Here is a 19,782-nt window from a genome sequence, read left to right as displayed (position 1 = left end):
TACAAAACCAAATAATAACACTGTTAAACTCTATACAAAAGATAATGAAAAAACGAGTTTGCTGCTATTCAAATGTCTCTGAAGTAGCCTATTAACTTGACATAGGCCTACTATAGCCTACTCTATAGCCTGGGAGGTTCTCTTTCATCTGTAGCAATACAAAATGCCACACTACAATAATAAACTCAGCAAAAAAAGAAACGTCCTCTCACTGTCAACTGCGTTTATTTCAGCAAACTTAACATGTGTAAATATTTGTATGAACATAAGATTCAACAACTGAGACAAACTGAACAAGTTCCACAGACATGTGACTAACAGAAATTGAATAATGTGTCCCTGAACAAAGGGGGGGGGGGGGGGGGGGTTCAAAATTAAAAGTAACAGTCAGTATCTGGTGTGGCCACCAGCTGCATTAAGTACTGCAGTGCATCTCCTCCTCATGGACTGCACCAGATTTGCCAGTTCTTTCTGTGAGATGTTACCCCACTCTTCCACCAAGGCACCTGCAAGTTCCCGGACATTTCTGGGGGGAATGACCCTAGCCCTCACCCTCCGATCCAACAGGTCCCAGACGTGCTCAATGGGATTGAGATCCGTGCTCTTCGCTGGCCATGGCAGAACACTGACATTCCTGTCTTGCAGGAAATCACACACAGAATGAGAAGTCTGGCTGGTGGCATTGTCATGCTGGAGGGTCATGTCAGGATGAGCCTGCAAGAAGGGTACCACATGAGGGAAGTGGATGTCTTCCCTGTAACGCACAGCATTGAGATTACCTGCAATGACAACAAACTCAGTCCGATGATGCTGTGATGCACCGCCCCAGACCATAACGGACCCTCCACCTCCAAATCGATCCCGCTCCAGAGTACAGGCCTCGGTGTAACGCTCATTCCTTCGACGATAAACACGAATCCGACCATCACCCCTGGTGAGACAAAACCGCGACTCGTCAGTGAAGAGCACTTTTTGCCAGTCCTGTGGTCCAGCGCCGGTGGGTTTGTGCCAATAGGCGACGTTATTGCCGGTGATGTCTGGTGAAGACCTGCCTTACAACAGGCCTACAAGCCCTCGTCCAGCCTCTCTCAGCCTATTGTGGACAGTCTGAGCACTGATGGAGGGATTGTGCGTTCCTGGTGTAACTCGGGCAGTTGTTGTTGCCATCCTGTACCTGTCCCACAGGTGTGATGTTAAGATGTACCGATCCTGTGCAGATGTTGTTACCTGTGGTCTGCCACTGCGAGGATGATCAGCTGTCTGTCTTGTCTCCCTGTAGCGCTGTCTTAGGCGTCTCACAGTACGGACATTGCAATTTATTGCCCTGGCCACTTCTGCAGTCTTCATGCCTCCTTGCAGCTTGCCTAAGGCACGTTCACCCAGATGAACATGGACCCTGAGCATCTTTCTTTTGGTGTTTTTCAGAGTCAGTAGAAAGGCCTCTTTAGTGTCCTAAGGTTTCATAACTGTGACCTTAATTGCCTACTGTCTGTAAGCTGTTAGTGTCTTAATGACTGTTCCACAGGTGCATGTTCATTAATTGTTTATGGTTCATTGAACAAGCATGGGAAACAGTGTTTAAACCATTTACAATGAAGATCTGTGAAGTTATTTGGATTTTTACGAATTATCTTTGAAAGACAGAGTCCTGAAAAAGGGATGTTTCTTTTTTTGCTGAGTTTAAAGAGAATCCAAAGGTGTGAATATAACAGCACCTCAAGCTTTGAGAAAAAAAGGCACAATGCAAATGCAATGGAATATATGCAAACGAGTTCATGTGTTTGCATATTAGCATCCATGTCCTAGCAGCACAGCTGGGCAGTGCTCCCATCAACAGTGGAGAGTATATCCATGTAGTGAGCGAGAGCCAAAGACAATCTCCCAATATGATAGGATGGAGGTGGTGTCTGGGTCATTTTAAGGTTAGTGTGGATGAACAGACAAATGCCCTGACAACCAATAAAAGCCATCCTTAAAGTAAAGCATTGTTGGGAAAATGAATCATTAATGAAGTCCTTTCAAACCCCAATAAGATGTAGTAAACTAATTCAAAGACGACAGATACACTGACTAAAGTAGTACTTTGTGATCTAAAGTAAGTGAGGTAGATGTGTTTGACCATTTCAGTGGCAAACCAGACTCGGAAGGAGTAGAATGAATTACATCAATTGAACGATTGATTGATTTCAAAACATAAAAAAATAAATCAGACATATCAAAACATGGATTATATCAAAAGTAGTGTAGAGGCAAACTGGCAACTGAGGGACCATATGAGATGGTTATCTGTCGTGATGTGTCACTGTTTAGAACATTAGCAGCCTCCAGAACAATGGAAAGATTTTCCAGTACAAAAAAAATATGAAAACAAGATGCAAATGTGATGTTATAGGTCGAGTTGGCCAGTGTGTGGCTCCTCTGGATGCAAATTTAGCCCGCGGAGCTTCCTAACTGTTAATGTTGTGTGTTGGTTGAGTGTCGGCTCTACCTACCTCTAGCCTCGTACAAACCATCCTGATCTCATGAGCTTACGCTCTGTTACAGAATGTAAACTCACAAGATCAGGATGGTTCGTACGAGGCTAACCTACCTCTGTACTATTCAGAAATGAGTCATTTACTGTATGTCTCCCTACAATGCCATACATACAATGCCAAGTGCTTTCACTTGTTTTGGTTTTTGTCACCTGTTTGCATCGCGCCCAGTCATAACTATGTGAACTACAGAGCCAAAGTTCTTTCCCTGTTTGGCACAAGGAGTAAAGTAACACACATATTTTTTAAAGTCAGTAGAAATGATCACCATCATCTTATCTAATTCTCTCTATAGTGTCAACGTAGAGCAGCCCAATGACTATCGTCTTACATTGCCTTTTGTCTCCCTCTTGTGGTTTAGATGAATACTATACACTTCAATGTGGTGTGTGTGTGTGTGTGTGTGTGTGTGTGTGTGTGTGTGTGTGTGTGTGTGTGTGTGTGTGTGTGTGTGTGTGTGTGTGTGCAATGCTTGATGGCAATATGCATGTACAACAAAGGAATGGTCAAGAATACATGCGTCCTTTACTAGAAAGCTATGACTGTATGACTTTCCCCCTTCCTCCTTGTACCCTGTTGCCTGGATAAAAATAGCTTGTGTATGATAAATTAGTATATAGCTCAGGTCATACCTTAGGCTGGAAAACTGGTATTCTAGTTTCTCTTTCCAGTGAGTACACAGAGATGGTTAGAGATTAAGAAGATACCTGGAATGGTAGCTAGCTTTCTAAAAGCTCTCCGTAGTCATAACATGGCATTCCCAAAGGCCCAGTGCAGGGTCATGTTCATTAGGCACTAAATTGAATAAAACGGCTTGACAAGGGGAGGGAATACTTGGACTTGTCCAATAACAAACAGTCATTTTTTGTTTTCGGTTTTCAAAACACTTTGCTATGGTGTGCCCTACTGAACATGACCAAGGAGATCTGCAGGTTAGTATTGACCAGATAAACTTGCAAATTGCAAAAGCAACTGCTTTAGGTCAACTGAGTTGAGAGACAATCATTCCTTTTTTATAGTAGGGCAGTCTGTCAGCAGGCTGGTGGCCAAATGAGTGAATTTGGGATATTACTGTCCTTTGTCACACATTCCTGGTGCGTGATCTTTTGTTTTGTTTTGGTCCGGGGTGAACTTTCAACCCCGCTGGACAGCCCCGGGCTAGTTTCCGTAGGACGTGGGGCCCGATTTAGAAAGCGAGAGTAAAAAAAACAGGACGCACATTTTCTCCCCAGAGAACAGGAGGTGTAAGAGAGGTCTGATGAGGTCAAGATGAGGTCATAGCTGCTGGTTGGTAGGTTGGATGGTAGGTTTACCCCCACTGTCTGTCTGACCAGATCGGCACAGGACTGAGAAAGTGAAACCATTTCCAGGGACGACATAACTTTACAAAAACGTCCCCCCAGAATTAAGTCACCTTAACTTGAACCCTTTCTATAAAGGGCTACATGTCACTGATGTAGTAATTATGTAACGGATGTTATCTGTCTGCTGGATTGCTGTCAGCTTGCAAACAGAACTAATCCAAAGTTTAATGCTAGCCAACTTGCTTACCTCAGTGCTATTTTATGTCACGAGTAAAGTCAGTTGACATAAGCACCCCTTACGGAACAACACATGAATTTCACGTGAACACATGTGAAGTGTTCCAAAAACACGTTTTCATGTGATCACAATGTGACAACATGTAAAGCAAAATGTGATAACATGAAGCTCCATGTGTAAACATGTGAAGTGTTCTAAATAAAAATGTAAAATCATGTTGTTTTTCTGTAAGGAACAGCTATATGTAACCCTTAGATTTCCACTTAAGTGTAACCAGCAGACGTTTCAATATATAGACACAGACAATAACATTTAACTGTGTGCATGTCTGTCAGCCTAAATAGCTGACTAAATTATCTTATAAAATTTTGGACTACCGACTTTGACACTCTAAAGCTCTGATTTTGAGTAAACTCCCAGGTCAGGTCTAGAGGTCGACCGATTAATCAGAATGGCTGATTAATTAGGGCCGATTTCACATTTTCATAACAATCGGTAATCGGTATTTTTGGCCACCGATTTGCCGATTTAAAAAAAAACATTTTTTTTTATATATAAATATTTTTTAACTAGGCAAGTCACAGAACAGCTCACAGAACAGGGCTCCGGGCAGCCGAGCGGAAATGAAGGAAAACTCGCCTCCCTGCGGACCTGGCATCCTTTCACTCCCTCCTCTCTACATTCTCCTCTTCTGTCTCTGCTGCTAAAGCCACTTTCTACCACTCTAAATTCCAAGCATCTGCCTCTAACCCTAGGAAGCTCTTTGCTACCTTCAGAATCTGTCTCCGCACCACGTGCTCTCACCACTGGTGTCCCCCAGGGCTCTGTTCTAGGCCCTCTCCTATTCTCGCTATACACCAAGTCACTAGGCTCTGTCATATCCTCACATGGTCTCTCCTATCATTGCTATGCAGACGACACACAATTAATCTTCTCCTTTCCCCCTTCTGATAACCAGGTGGCGAATCGCATCTCTGCATGTCTGGCAGACATATCAGTGTGGATGACGGATCACCACCTCAAGCTGAACCTCGGCAAGACGGAGCTGCTCTTCCTCCCGGGGAAGGACTGCCCGTTCCATGATCTCGCCATCACGGTGGACAACTCCCTTGTGTCCTCCTCCCAGAGTGCTAAGAACCTTGGCGTGATCCTGGACAACACCCTGTCGTTCTCCACTAACATCAAGGCGGTGACCCGATCCTGTAGGTTCATGCTCTACAACATTCGCAGAGTACGACCCTGCCTCACACAGGAAGCGGCGCAGGTCCTAATCCAGGCACTTGTCATCTCCCGTCTGGATTACTGCAACTCGCTGTTGGCTGGGCTCCCTGCCTGTGCCATTAAACCCCTACAACTCATCCAGAACGCCGCAGCCCGTCTGGTGTTCAACCTTCCCAAGTTCTCTCACGTCACCCCGCTCCTCCGCTCTCTCCACTGGCTTCCAGTTGAAGCTCGCATCCGCTACAAGACCATGGTGCTTGCCTACGGAGCTGTGAGGGGAACGGCACCTCCGTACCTTCAGGCTCTGATCAGGCCCTACACCCAAACAAGGGCACTGCGTTCATCCACCTCTGGCCTGCTCGCCTCCCTACCTCTGAGGAAGCACAGTTCCCGCTCAGCCCAGTCAAAACTGTTCGCTGCTCTGGCACCCCAATGGTGGAACAAGCTCCCTCACGACGCCAGGACAGCGGAGTCAATCACCACCTTCCGGAGACACCTGAAACCCCACCTCTTTAAGGAATACCTGGGATAGGATAAAGTAATCCTTCTAACCCCCCCCCCCCCCTTAAAAGATTTAGATGCACTATTGTAAAGTGGTTGTTCCACTGGATATCATAAGGTGAATGCACCAATTTGTAAGTCGCTCTGGATAAGAGCGTCTGCTAAATTACTTAAATGTATGTAAATGTAAGAACACATTCTTATTTTCAATGACGGCCTAGGAACGGTGGGTTAACTGCCTTGTTCAGGGGCAGAACGACAGATTTTTACCTTGTCATCTTGGGGATTCAATCTTGCAACCTTACCGTTAACTAGTCCAACGCTCTAACCACCTGCTTTACATTGCACTCCACGAGGAGCCTGCCTGTTACACAAATGCAGTAAGAAGCCAAGGTAAGTTGCTAGCTAGCATTAAACTTATCTTATAAAAAACAATCAATCAATCAATCATAATCACTAGTTAACTACACATGGTTGATGATATTACTAGTTTATCTAGCCTGTCCTGCGTTGCATATAATCGATGCGGTGCGCATTCGCGAAAAAGGACGGTCGTTGCTCCAACTTGTACCTAACCATAAACATCAATGTCTTTCTTACAATCAATACACAAGTATATATTTTTAAACCTGCATATTTAGCTAAAATAAATCCAGGTTAGCAGGCAATATTAACCAGGTGAAATTGTGTCACTTCTCTTCCGTTCATTGCACGCAGAGTCAGGGTATATGCAACAGTTTGGGCCTCCTGGCTCGTTGCGAACTAATTTGCCAGAATTTTATGTAATTATGACATAACATTGAAGGTTGTGCAATGTAACAGGAATATTTAGACTTATGGATGCCACCTGTTAGATAAAATACAGAACGGTTCCGTATTTCACTGAAAGAATAAACGTGATAGTTTCCGGATTCGACCATATTAATGACCTAAGGCTCGTGTTTCTGTGTGTTATTATGTTATAATTAAGTCTATGATTTGATAGAGCAGTCTGACTGAGCGATGGTAGGCAACAGCAGGCTCGTAAGCATTCATTCAAAACAGCACTTTCATGCGCTTTGCCAGCAGCCCTTCGCAATGCATTGCGCTGTTTATGACTTCAAGCCTGTCAACTCCCAAGATTAGGCTGGTGTAACCGATATGAAATGGCTAGCTAGTTAGCGGGTGCGCGCTAATAGCGTTTCAAACGTCACTCGCTCTGAGACTTGGAGTAGTTGTTTCCATTGCTTTACATGGGTAACGCTGCTTCGAGGGTGGCTGTTGTCGATGTTTTCCTGGTTTGAGCCCAGGTAGGAGCGAGGAGAGGGACGGAAGCTATACTGTTACACTGGCAATACTAAAGTGCCTATAAGAACATCCAATAGTCAAAGGTATATGAAATACAAATCGTATAGAGAGAAATAGTCCTATAATTCCTATAATAACTACAACCTAAAACTTCTTACCTGGGAATATTGAAGACTCATGTTAAAAGGAACCACCAGCTTTCATATGTTCTCATGTTCTGAGCAAGGAACTTAAACGTTAGCTTTCTTACATGGCATATAATGCCCTTTTACTTTCTTCTCCAACACTTTGTTTTTGCATTATTTAAACCAAATTGAACATGTTTCATTATTTATTTGAGGCTAAATTGATTTTATTGATGTATTATATTAAGTTAAAATAAGTGTTCATTCAGTATTGTTGTAACTGTCATTATTACAAATAAAAATAACAAATTGTAAAAAAAATAATAATAATAAAAAATATATAATAATAATAATAATAATAAAAATAAAAATATTTTAAAAATTAATACAAAAAAATTAATACAAAAATTAAGAAAAAAATTCGGCCGATTAATCGGTGTCCGCCTTTTTTGGGCCTCCAATAAATCGGTAGCGGTATCGGCGTTGAATAATCATAATCGGTCGACTTCTAGTTAGGTCTACTGGTCTAGTGACTGAGGGTGAAAACTGATTAGGGACGTTGACGTCAAAGAACATTAAAGGACGTTAGAAGAGGTCAGCAGTGAGAAGGAGGCTTTTGTCCCAATGACCAGACCGGCAGTACATGCCGATAAAAATGTAAATAAAATGACAGCGCTATTTTTCCTATTACCAAACAAACAGAGAAGGCATGAACAATAGATAAAACCTTTTGGAGTCATATTTTGCCTTTTCACATGACAAGTTCTTAGCTCAGAACTATCCTTAATGAATATTGCAATTAAGTGACACCGGGAACCACGGAACTGATTAGCTAGCCTAGCCCTGACAATGTGGTGTTGTTAAGAGCTCTCAATTGTTGTCACGTCCTGGCCAGTATAAGGTTAATTGTTTTGTAGTTTGGTCAGGACGTGGCAGAGGGTATTTGTTTTATGTGGTTCGGGGTGGTGTGTTTGTGTTAAGGGTGTTTGATTTAGTATTTCCGGGTTTTTGGTTGATGGTCTATGTGTTTGTATTCTATGGTTAGTCTGGTGTGTGTGTTTCTATGTTTGGTTAATTGGGGTTGGGACTCTCAGTTGAAGGCAGGTGTTGTCTATCTGCCTTTGATTGAGAGTCCCATATATGAGGGTGTGTTTGTGTGTGTGATTTGTGGGTGATTGTTCTGTGTTGAGCTTTATGCTTTGCAGACTGCAGTTTATCGTTCGTTTTCTTGTTTGTTGTTTTTGTATTCGTGTTGATTTAATTAAATGTTCAAAATGAACAACCACACACCTGCTGCGTATTGGTCTACCTTTTCTGATGACGATTTCGCATTATCGTCAGAAGACGAAGATACTTGTGACAATTGTTGATTACTTACTCACTTAGAAGGTTGAATGTATATGAGTTTTGTGTTACTTTTTCAAAAGATGGCCGCTATATCCATTCAGGTAAATCACAGCTACTTGAGGGGATAGGATCTTAACTAACCTCCAAACATTTGCATATTTGGATGGAACCTGAACCTGCTTGAGAGCATCTCTGTTCCATATCTTGAAATTCCGTAACCCAGATTCCATCTGAATACGGGCTAAAAATAGCCCTCCCAGAGAGTGTCTCTCTCTCTCTCGCTGTGCCTCTCTCTGCAGCTCTGATATGGAATGATAACAGAGCCAACCTGCACTGCACAGAGACGCACAGAGACGTGCTACACTGCACAGAGACGTGCTACACTGCACAGAGACGTGCTACACTGCACAGAGACGTGCTACACTGCACAGAGCCGTGCTACACTGCACAGAGCCGTGCTACACTGCACAGAGACGTGCTACACTGCACAGAGACGTGCTACACTGCACAGAGACGTGTTACACTGCACAGAGCCGTGCTACACAGCACAGAGCCGTGCTACACTGCACAGAGATGTGTTACACTGCACAGAGACGTGCTACACTGCACACAGACGTATTTACTCTTCCCTTTGTTGCCTCACAAACATCTTCCACCACACACATACACACACACACACACACACACCACACTTGAACTCAAACTCCATATTAATAACGAAGGAAAATGTATTGTATGAACGATCAATGAACATGCACTATGGCACTCTGAGGCCAAGCCTTTCCCCTCAATCTCTTATCATTGGCCATTGGTCATCCCAGATATGAAAGATTACAATAGCTGAAAACGTGGCTGCTATGATCAGGTCATGAGACTGAGAAAGCAAGGTGGGGAAGGGTTTATGGGATGGGCGGCAGCAAAAATAGCACAGACTTTGGACTATTCCCACTTAAGTCTATATATGGCAACATGACACAAGGATGGACCCCACTCTCAATAAACACAATATCATAAGAATGACACGTGGATTACAGAAGGAAAGTTTGGAGTTCTTAGTCAAGGAAAGAATAGGGCTAATCCTAATAATTTCATCCCTTATTTGGTTACAGGCAGACCCGCATGCCAGCAATAAAGTATGCTAGCAGTAGCAAAGTAAAGTAGCAATATTTGTAAAACTTTGATACATACCCGCCAGAACAAGTGTACTGTATGCAGTGAAGGGTACATATGTTGGATCTTAATTTGAGCCAGTTTGCTACAACAGGAATTGTAAATTATTATGTGGATTATAATTAATGGACATTTTTGTAGGGTTTGATAAATGTTTCACTATGGCAAAATCAAGTCTGACATTTGAAAGTGGAAATTACAAACTTTAGAAGGGTTTTTAAACCTCTAATACACTCCCAGTTTGAACTTCCTGCATTCTCAGCAACATCTGTAATGCCTAAATACACAATCATAGAGTTTTTCAGAGTAGTAGAACGGGGAAAGGGCGATGTGTGTGTGTGTGTGAGAGAAAGACAGAGAGAGAGAGTGGGCACTATACACTAACAGTTAATGTCACTTACCCACATAGGATAAAATTGCTAGCTGTTCAAATAAAGGATCAAATAAAGTGTTCTAAACAATTGAGTCAGTGTTCCTAGAGGCTGCATTTGGTCCCCCACCTGAACGAACATGTAGGGTTAGAGATTGGTTTAGGTGCACATAGGTAACCCAGAGATATGAGTAACAACAGGTCACATGTATGTACCATTTTCTAACTGTTATGGGACACAAACCATACTGTGTCGGCTCTGATATTTTCTTTTCACATTTCCCTTCTCACCACAGTTCCAGCAACTATGGTGGATGAGTAACCAGGCTAATTCTGTTTGGCTTAGCTCAGTAGTGTGGAAAGGATCATGTATCCAGAGCAACTAACAGTAGTGAGTGGATACATTTCAATTTGTACTGGTCCCCCGTGGGAATCAAACCCACAACCCTGGCATTGCAAGTGCCATGCTCTACCAACTGAGCCACACAAGAACTCCAACCACCCTCAACGTTAAATTCCATATGCTAACGTCCTGAGACCCATGGTTGCTCGGCGCCAGTCATATAAACCTAGCTGAAGTTGTCAACTTCCTTCGAACTTCCATTCTGCATAAAAAGCCGAGGAATGGTGTCATATCTAGCGTCCTTATAGTCTCAGCAATAAAATGCTACAGCTTGCACTGTATAACAAAATTAACTACAATATAGATATATTCAATCTCAATCAAATCCTCATCAATCTAAACACAATACCTCAATGTGAAAGCAAAAAAAGGTTTAGACATTTTTGCAAATTTATAAAAAATAAAAAACAGAAATATTACATTTACATAAGCATTCAGACCCTTTGCTCAGTACTTTGTTGAAGCACCTTTGGCAGCGATTACAGTCTTCTTGGGTATGATGATACAAGCTTGGCACACCTGTATTTGGGGAGTTTCTCCCATTCTTCACTGCAGATCCTCAAGCTCTGTCAGGTTGGATGGGGAGCGTCGTTGCACAGCTATTTTCACATCTCTCCAGAGATGTTCAATTGGGTTCAAGTCCGGGCTCTGGCTGGGTCATTCAAGGACATTCAGAGACTTGTCACGAAGCCACTCCTGCATTGTCTTGGCTGTGTGCTTTGGGTTGTTGTCCTATTGGAAGGTGAACCTTCGCCCCAGTCTGAGGTCCTGAGTGCTCTGGAGCAGATTTTCATCAAGGATCTCTCTGTACTTTACTCCGTTCATCTTTCCCTCGATCCTGACTAGTCTCCCAGTCCCTGCCGCTGAAAAACATCCCCACAACACGATGATGCCACCACTATGCTTCATTATAGGGATGGTGCGAGGTTTCCTCCAGACGTGACGCTTGACATTCAGGCCAAAGATTTCAATCTTGGTTTCATCAAACCAGAGAATCTTGTTTCTCATGATTTGAGAGTCTTTAGGTGCCTTTTGGCAAACTCCAACCGGGCTGTCATGTGCCTTTTACTGAGGAGTGGCTTCCATCTGGCCATGCTACCATAAAGGCCTGATTGGTGGAGTGCTTCAGAGATGGTTGTCCTTCTAGAAGTTTCTCCCATCTCCACAGAGGAACACTGGAGCTCTGTCAGAGAGAGTGACCATCAGGTTCTTGGTCACCTAACTGACCAAGGCCCTTCTCCCCCGATTGCTCAGTTTGGCCGGGCGGCCAGCTCTAGAAAGAGTCTTGGTGGTTCCAAACTTCTTCCATTTAAGAATTATGGAGGCCACTGTGTTCTTGGGGACCTTCATTGCTGCAAAATAAATGTTGCTCCCCTTCCCCAGATCTGTGCCATAACACAATCCTGTCTCGGAGCTCTACGGACTATTCCTTCGTCCTCATGGCTCGGTTTTTGCTCTGACATGCACTGTCAACTGTAGGACCTTATATAGACAGGTGTGTGCCTTTCCAAATCATGTCCAATCAATTGCATTTACCACAGCTGGACTCCAATCAAGTTGTAGAAACATCTCAAGGATGATCAATGGAAACAGGATGCACCGGAGCTCAATTTCGAGTCTCATAGCAAAGGGTCTGAATACTTATGTAAATAAGGTATTTCTGTTTTTTATTTTGAATAAATCGAAACATTTCTAAAATCTGTTTCCGCTTTGTCATTATGGGGTATTGTGTGTAGACTTGTGTGTCAAAAAAATGTTTTAATCCATTTTAGAATAAGGCTGGAAAATGTGGAAAAAGTCAAGGTGTCTGAATACTTTCCAAATGCACTGTATAATATATACAGTATATAATAATATAAACCATTTAGCAGATGCTTTTATCCAAAGCAACTTACAGTCATAAGCATACATTTTACATATGGATGGTCCCAGGAGTTGAACCCACAACCATGGCATATCAGGCACCATGCACTACCAACTGAGCTACAGATGACTGTATCATTGTATAGCTAATTTCTCAATAGCCGATGTGAGTTTAATAGTCAGCAATGTATTTTCTGCTATTCACTGCCAGCTCTCAATTAATTTTTTATTCAAAAACAGTAAATACAGATTGTTACCCTAATTTAAAATCCAGACTCCATCTGAGGTCCTAAGAGGAACTGACTGACTGACCGATTGCCATGTTCCAGGACACTAGCAGGTCACATGCACTAGCCTACTGCCACAGCTAGTTAAGCAGCATGTGATGTGTGCTTCTTGGTCTTTGATAAGCTAGTTCTTGGAATGCTGAGATACTACCACTGTGACGGTTACACATAGCCTGGTCCCAGATCTGTTACCGCAGTCTTGCAACAGCTATATGATAATTGTCACGCCAAGGCAAGACATCACAAACAGAACTGGGGCCAGGCTAGGTAACCTAGGGGCTGTCATTATGACATGGTTAGAAAGCACTGATTCCATGCTTGATTTGGAATACATGGTACTGGATGAATGTAGCTTATCCCTGTGGATGCATGTGGTAGGCTAGTCTTGAAAAAAATCTGTTCTTCTTTGCCTTTGAAGTCTGAAATAGTCGGACACACATGACCTAATATCACATCAGAGGTTTCATGACGAGTTGGGATGTGAAGTAGGCTATAACTGTCAATAGCGAATGACTAGTGACTGCATATTGCCATTGGTGTGCCACAACTTCAGGATAGCATGTAGTGCTTTCAGAAAGTATTCATACCCCTTGACTTATTCCACATTTTGTTGTGTTCAGCCTGAATTCAAAATGGTTTACATATTTGTTTTTCTCATCCAGCTACACACAATACCCCATAATGACAAAGTGAAAGCAGATTTTTAGAAATTTTAGCTAATTTATTGAAAACGAAATACAGAAATATCTCATTTACAGCATTCACACAGGTGCATCCAATTTCCTTTGATCATCCTTGAGATGTCGCTACAACTTGATTGGAATCAACCTGTGGCTAATTCAATTCTTTGGACACGATTTAGAAAGAAACACACCTGTCTACATAAGGTTCCACAGACAGTGCATCTGCAGTGCTTGCTGTTTGGGGTTTTATGCTGGGTTTCTGTATAGAACTTTGTGACATCGGCTGATGTAAAAAAAGGGCTTTATAAATACATTTGATCGCTTGATTTCATAACAGAAACTATACCATGAAGTCCAAGGAACTGTCTGTAGATCTCTGAGATAGAATTGTGATGAGGCATATACACTGACAGTAAAAACATAAGGAGCACCTTCCTAATATTGAGTTGTACCTCCTTTTGCCCTCAGAACAGCCTCAATTCGTCGGGGCATGGACTCTACAAGGTGTCGGAAGCGTTCCACATGGACGCTGGTCCATGTTGACACCGATGCTTCCCACAGTTGTGCGAAGTTGGCTGGTTGTGGATCTCTACTCCGAATTGTTCGTTCCATCTCATCCCATAGCCGCTCAATTAGACTGAGACCTGGTGACTGGGCAGGCCACTGCAGTAAGCTGAATTCACTGTCATGTTCGTGGAACCATTCCTGGACTATCCTAGTCTTGTGGCATGGGGAATTATTCTGCTGAAATAAATCTATTTGCAAATGGATACCCTGCTGTCATGATGGGACGCACCTGATTGGTAATGATGTTCAGATATACTGTGGCACTCAAACGTTGCTCCAATTTGAACACAACCCCACACCATAACACCACAAGCCTGCAATGTTGACACGCTGCATGATGGATGCATGTACTCATGTGGTTTTCTCCCATCAGCGTGAAACAGCAGGAACCAGGATTCACCAGACCAGGCAATGTTTTTCCAATTCTCCAGTGTCCAGTGTTTTCGTTCATTAGCCCCCTTCTTTTTGCTGAAAGAAGTGGAACTCTAAGGTCGTTGGCTGCCATACCCCGTTTGTGTCAATGCACGACGGGTTGTGCATTCTTTTATGGGTCTTTGGACACCAATGTTGTCCTGGACTGTCAGTTGACTAACTGTAGCCGGCTGTTGCTTTGCACAATTCGTGTCAGCCTCCTTTGTCCCCTTTCATCAATTACCTGTTTTTGTCCACTGGTCTGTCGTTGGCTGGACGTCCTTTGGGTGGTTAACCATTCTTGATACAAATGGGAAACTGTTGAGCATGAAAAACCCAGCAGTGTTGCAGTTCTTGACACACTCAAACCAGTGTGCCGGCACCTACTACCGGCACCTACTACCATAACCCGTTCAAAGGCACTTAAATCTTTTGTCTTTCCCATTCACCCTCTGAATGGAATACATACACAATCCATGTCTCAATTGTATCAAGGCTTAAAAATCCTTCTTTAACCTGTCTCTTCCCTGTCATCTACACTGATTTAAGTGGATTTAACAGGTGACATCAATAATGGATCATAGCTTTCACCTGGATTCACCTGGTCAGTCTGTCATGGAAGAACAGGTGTACTTAATATTTTGTACACTCAGTGTATCTGGGAATGGGTATAAACCAATCTCTAGAATGCTGAAAGTTTCCAAGAGCACAGTCTCCATCATTGGGAAATGGAAATAATATGGAACTACCCAGACTCTGGCCATCCGATCAAACTGAGCAACTGGGCAAGAAGGACCTTGGTCAGGGAGGTGACCAAGAACCCAATGACCTCTCAGGCAAAACTACAGAGTTCCGTGGCTGAGATGGGAGAATCTGCCAGAATGACAAGTCTCTATAGCACTAAACCAATCTGGGCTTCATGGGACAGTGGCCAAACGGAAGCCACTCCTGAGAAATAGGCACGAGAGCACACCTAGAGTTTGCAAAAAGGCACGTGAAAGATTTTGAGATCAGACTACATCAACTTTTGCCTTAAGATGAGACAAAAATGTTACTCTTTTGCCTGAATGCAAAGCGTTGTCTGGAGAAAACCAGACACAGCTCATCACCTGTCTAACACCATCCCTTCCGTGAAGCATGGTGGTGGCAGCATCATGCTATGGAGATACTTTTCAGTGACAGGGACTGGGAGACTGATAAAGATAGAAGGAACAATGAATGGCACAAAATACACACAAATCCTTGATGAGAACAAACAACCTCAGACTGGGGGCGAAGATTTACTTTCCAACAGGACAATGACCCCAAGCATACAGCCAAAGCAACGCTGGAATGGCTTCAGAACAAGAATGTGAAAGTCCTTGAGTGGCCCAGCCAAAGCCCAGACTTGAATCCCATTGAAAATCTGTAGAAAGACTTGAAGATTGCTGTTCCCAACTGCTCCCCATCTAACTTAACAGAGCTTGAGAAAATCTCCAAGGAAGAATAGAAGAAAATCCCCAAATCCAGACGTGAGAAGCTGATTCAGACATACCCAAGACGACTCAAAGCTGTAATCGCTGCTTCTACAAAGTATTGCCACAGGGGTGTGAATAATTATGTAAATTAGATATCTGTATTTAATTTTCAATACATTTGCAAAAATGTCTAAAAACATTTTTTTACTTTGTCATTATGACGCACTGTGTGTAGATGGGTGAGAGAAAACAATATATTTAATACATTTTGAATTCAGGCTGTAACACAACAAAATGTGGAATACATATGTTAGCATACATGCATTAACCTAGGGTAGAATTTCCTTTAGTGACTGAAAATATCATTTGAAGGTTTGGGGTGAAGTGTCCCTTTAAAATCTTCTGTGTGTCTTGTACGGCATTTTGCTATAATGATTAACCCATTGCTTATCTGTTGTCCTATAGTCCAAGTGCATTTTCAAGGACATTTTGCACGTATAATGCTTCAACCTGGAATGAGAACTAGTAGCCTACTTAATATTCTGTTATCAATGCACTACTGTCCATACTCCTGTGACTGTATTGGTCACTGGTAGGCTATATTGTCAAGCCTAATGAACAATGTGCATTCATTAATGCAAATATATATGAAATATTACAGCTGAATGAATTGGTAGAGGAGAACTAGACCATAGACCTCAGGGACCATCATGACGAGTGTTGGAGGTATGCCGTGCATTAGCCCTCTACTGCACATCATCGCCCTCAGGCAACAGAAAACCTTTTCCCCTCACCCGTCCACCATATAAAAAAATCCTACACATGACAATATGTGATGACATGTCTGTAAACAATCCAATGAGGTGCAGAAGTTGGTATGATGTATCAATTGGGGCAGGAACCTTCTTTCAGGAAGCAGAGCAATGTTAGCGCATGGTGTGAGTGAAGGGTACAACACATTTCATTATTTTACATGTTTAAATAGAGATAAGTACACATTTTCTATTGTCAAGTTGTGTAGTAACCTCTAACGAAGCATATTTGATAGGTTTTGAACACACACACACATATATATATATTCATTCAGAGCAACATTGTGCAGTTAGGCTACATTTCAGGGAAATATCATGCTCGATGAAATACCATTTGAAAGCAATTTGATGTAAAATTATGGCATTGGTCAATGTTTTTGCCAACATATCCACTGACATTCACAGGCAGTGGACACAGGGACATTCTATGGTTGATAGGACCCTAATCAAGCAGTTAGGAGGCTCATATCCTCTGATAGTAAGAACAGTGATCTTGACTACAGCGGCAGCAAGGAAGAATGGGCCCCAGAATCAGGATTGAGGGGGAGTGAAATACTAGTTTATGCCCAACTTGAATTTATATATTAAAATATCAAGATGTTCTTTGTTTTTTTAGTACCCTTATGGCACAGCATTGCCCTGAGGCAACAAAACAAATTCTGGCTGTGGGGGGGTAAAAGTATTTTATTACTTTTGATACATTAAATTAAAATAGGATGGAATATTTATTTTTCCAGTAGAAAAAAAAAATTGTGTGCAGTAGAGGGTTAATTACACTGGCCGTTTATTTTCATAGCGCGGGAATACAAGGTTGAGGGGTTCTCGAACCTAGCGGACATAGCCTATTCCATTTAATGTATTTATTTTGATCAAGCTAGTGAATAGATTAAATAAATTAGCCTATAGCCTATTCTTGACCTGACATTCATCTCATTGGTTTGTAGAAGGATAACATAGCCTGGGCTGGTCAATGTATTATCCCCAGCCATCTATCTCACACACCTACCGAGTAAAAGCAGACGATGCGTCTGCTCATATTCCCGTTTCTGCTCCTTCAGAGTTCGGTCAATATGTTTACTGACTTTCTTCGCCTGTTTTTTGACCTCCTTCTCCTCCGATAACTTTTTGTCCAAGGTTTTCTGTTTCTGTTTGCTGTGCTTCTTCTGCAGCAAATGTTGCCGCTGGCTGCGGTCAGCTCCAACATTGTCCCCATTCTGTATGGGCACGCCTTTAGTCGTGTCCCCTCTACCGGCATCTCGTGCATTCAGCTTGCCTTTGCTAGGGCCCCCGCGGCGACACCAACAACCACCGAGCAGTGCCATGTCATTATATGCCTCTGTATCCTCGTGGTCAAGGTCCTTGGAGCGTAACGATACAGAGCAGTCCACCGGTTTCTCGGTGTCACTGGATTCGTCAAGACTAAGACGCAGGCTGTAGCACAGTCCCATTGTGGGGTTTGTTCCGTTAGTAAAATGGAAGGGAAATTTTCAGGTGAAAAGCGCTAAATTCCTCGAGAGATGGTAGGCCTACCTGCTCGCCTGTACTCATTGTGGCATTTCCCCTGTCCTGGGATGCGTGTTGAATTCAAACTGCAGAGGTGATCTAATCACGGTTCTGGACTTGCCACCATGTGAGCCATTTTACATTTTGTCCCGTCTGTCAATGCCAGCCTGTAGTTGGTGGATAACCTGATTGTAACAGTGGCCACCGCTGGTCCACCTTACCGTAAATAAATCTAAAGTACAACCTAAAAAATACACAAGGGAGAGTGTGCGCCCAGGACTGGCTCTCGATTTCTAATACCAGAACACTCTCTAGGGGCGCCAGTAGTATGTGCGTTCCCCTCATGGTGTGAAGCGTCAGCGTTAAATTCACTACTGGTATAGTCATGGACTTTAACTATTCGTGTGCCAGGACAAAGTAAAAGCTAGAATTGTTTTCAAATTCTCTCCTACAATAGCCTAACCTAAATATTTTGATAACACTTTATCAAGAGATAAAATGATTTATTACTTGTTATTTGTATGAGCCCATATGATCTTATTATACGCCGAAATAGGTAATTTATAATAAAAAATAATAGATACTTTACTGGCCATTTTTCTATGGAAAGGTATAATTTTGCTGTCACAATACCCAACCACAAACGCATTTCAGGATACAGTGTAAGGCTTAAGTGCCTTGCTCAAGGGCACAGATTGGTAGGCTATCTTGGATGAGGGTCCTACCATCAGCTCTCTGGTTGCTGGTTAGTTTCCATTTGTACCTTGCCCAAAGATAGAAATCTGAAAATAGATGTTATTTAACACATTATGAGATTATATTTAAGACATTATGGGGATCATACATGCTTATGACAAGTCTTACAATGCAGATAACAGCATCCCAATGCATTATAGATGTCAGCTTAAAGTAAAATGTTACCAGAAAACTAAAATGGCACTTCTCACTACACATGAGTGTAGATTCCTGTGTAGGTCTACACCGTCCCTACAGCAGCAATGACCAAAGGTTCCAGCCCAGCACAGGCTGTCAGCCTTGAATGGTGATCTCAACGTTTATTGGGCAGTTCACCAATAAAGCCTATTTGATACCACAGGGCTGAAGTAGACGGAACAATGCAGGGGTAATAAAACATTGTGTCAGCACCAAATACTGATAGGTGTTGATTGCCTGAATTGTCTGTGAACGTTCCCCAAAGGAGATATCCAGAATGTTCTATCTACAGGTGCAGGATCTTAATCTGATCACACTTTTATTGCTGAGAATTTTCCTGCACCTAAATTAGCCTATAATTTTGGCCAGCTATTAGCTTAACCACCAATAAAGCAATATTATGGACTAAATATTCAAATCCTGTTGCTGCGGGATTATTTTGCTGTGACAATATAGGTCAAATTATGATCCCACATATGTACTACCTTGACTTTTTACAGCTTGTGCAACTAGTTGTGTAACGTAGGGCAGTAGACTCTTGAACAGATAAGAAGAGCAACTTGGAGCCAAATTGATTAGTATTGCCTGGTAGCCGGTGTGACACCCACCACTCTGAGAATAGATGAAGTTCTACTCAGTCCGTCTGTGTAGCAATAGGGAAAGTATACTGCCTCTACCTCACAGTCCAACCAAGGTGTATGAATTGAAGAATAAACTGAATGTTCCAAAAATTGTAAAATTGAAATGAAATATAAAGTCCTTCTTT

At 42.5% G+C, this 19,782-nt stretch overlaps 1 protein-coding gene across 2 annotated transcripts in view; it reads right to left on the bottom strand.

The window, feature by feature from the left end:
• The window catches only part of gnal (guanine nucleotide binding protein (G protein), alpha activating activity polypeptide, olfactory type), a 67,663-nt gene extending 49,237 nt beyond the window's left edge, over positions 1-18,426 (bottom strand). Inside the window, exon 1 of one of the 2 annotated variants that reach the window (XM_014181226.3) lies at positions 17,587-18,426. In XM_014181226.3, coding sequence (XP_014036701.3) covers positions 17,587-18,028 — 442 coding nt within the window. In that variant the 5' untranslated portion in view covers positions 18,029-18,426. The remainder of the gene's footprint in view (positions 1-17,586) is intronic. The other variant, XM_045711020.2, reaches the window with a different exon arrangement.
• Positions 18,427-19,782: the final 1,356 nt, after the last annotated feature.

Source organism: Salmo salar, chromosome 29 (assembly GCF_965601325.2).
Source record: "Salmo salar chromosome 29, fSalSal1, whole genome shotgun sequence".
Taxonomy (NCBI): domain Eukaryota; kingdom Metazoa; phylum Chordata; class Actinopteri; order Salmoniformes; family Salmonidae; genus Salmo; species Salmo salar.
Note: the sequence above shows the minus strand (reverse complement) of the source record. Positions and strands in the feature narration are given on the sequence as shown.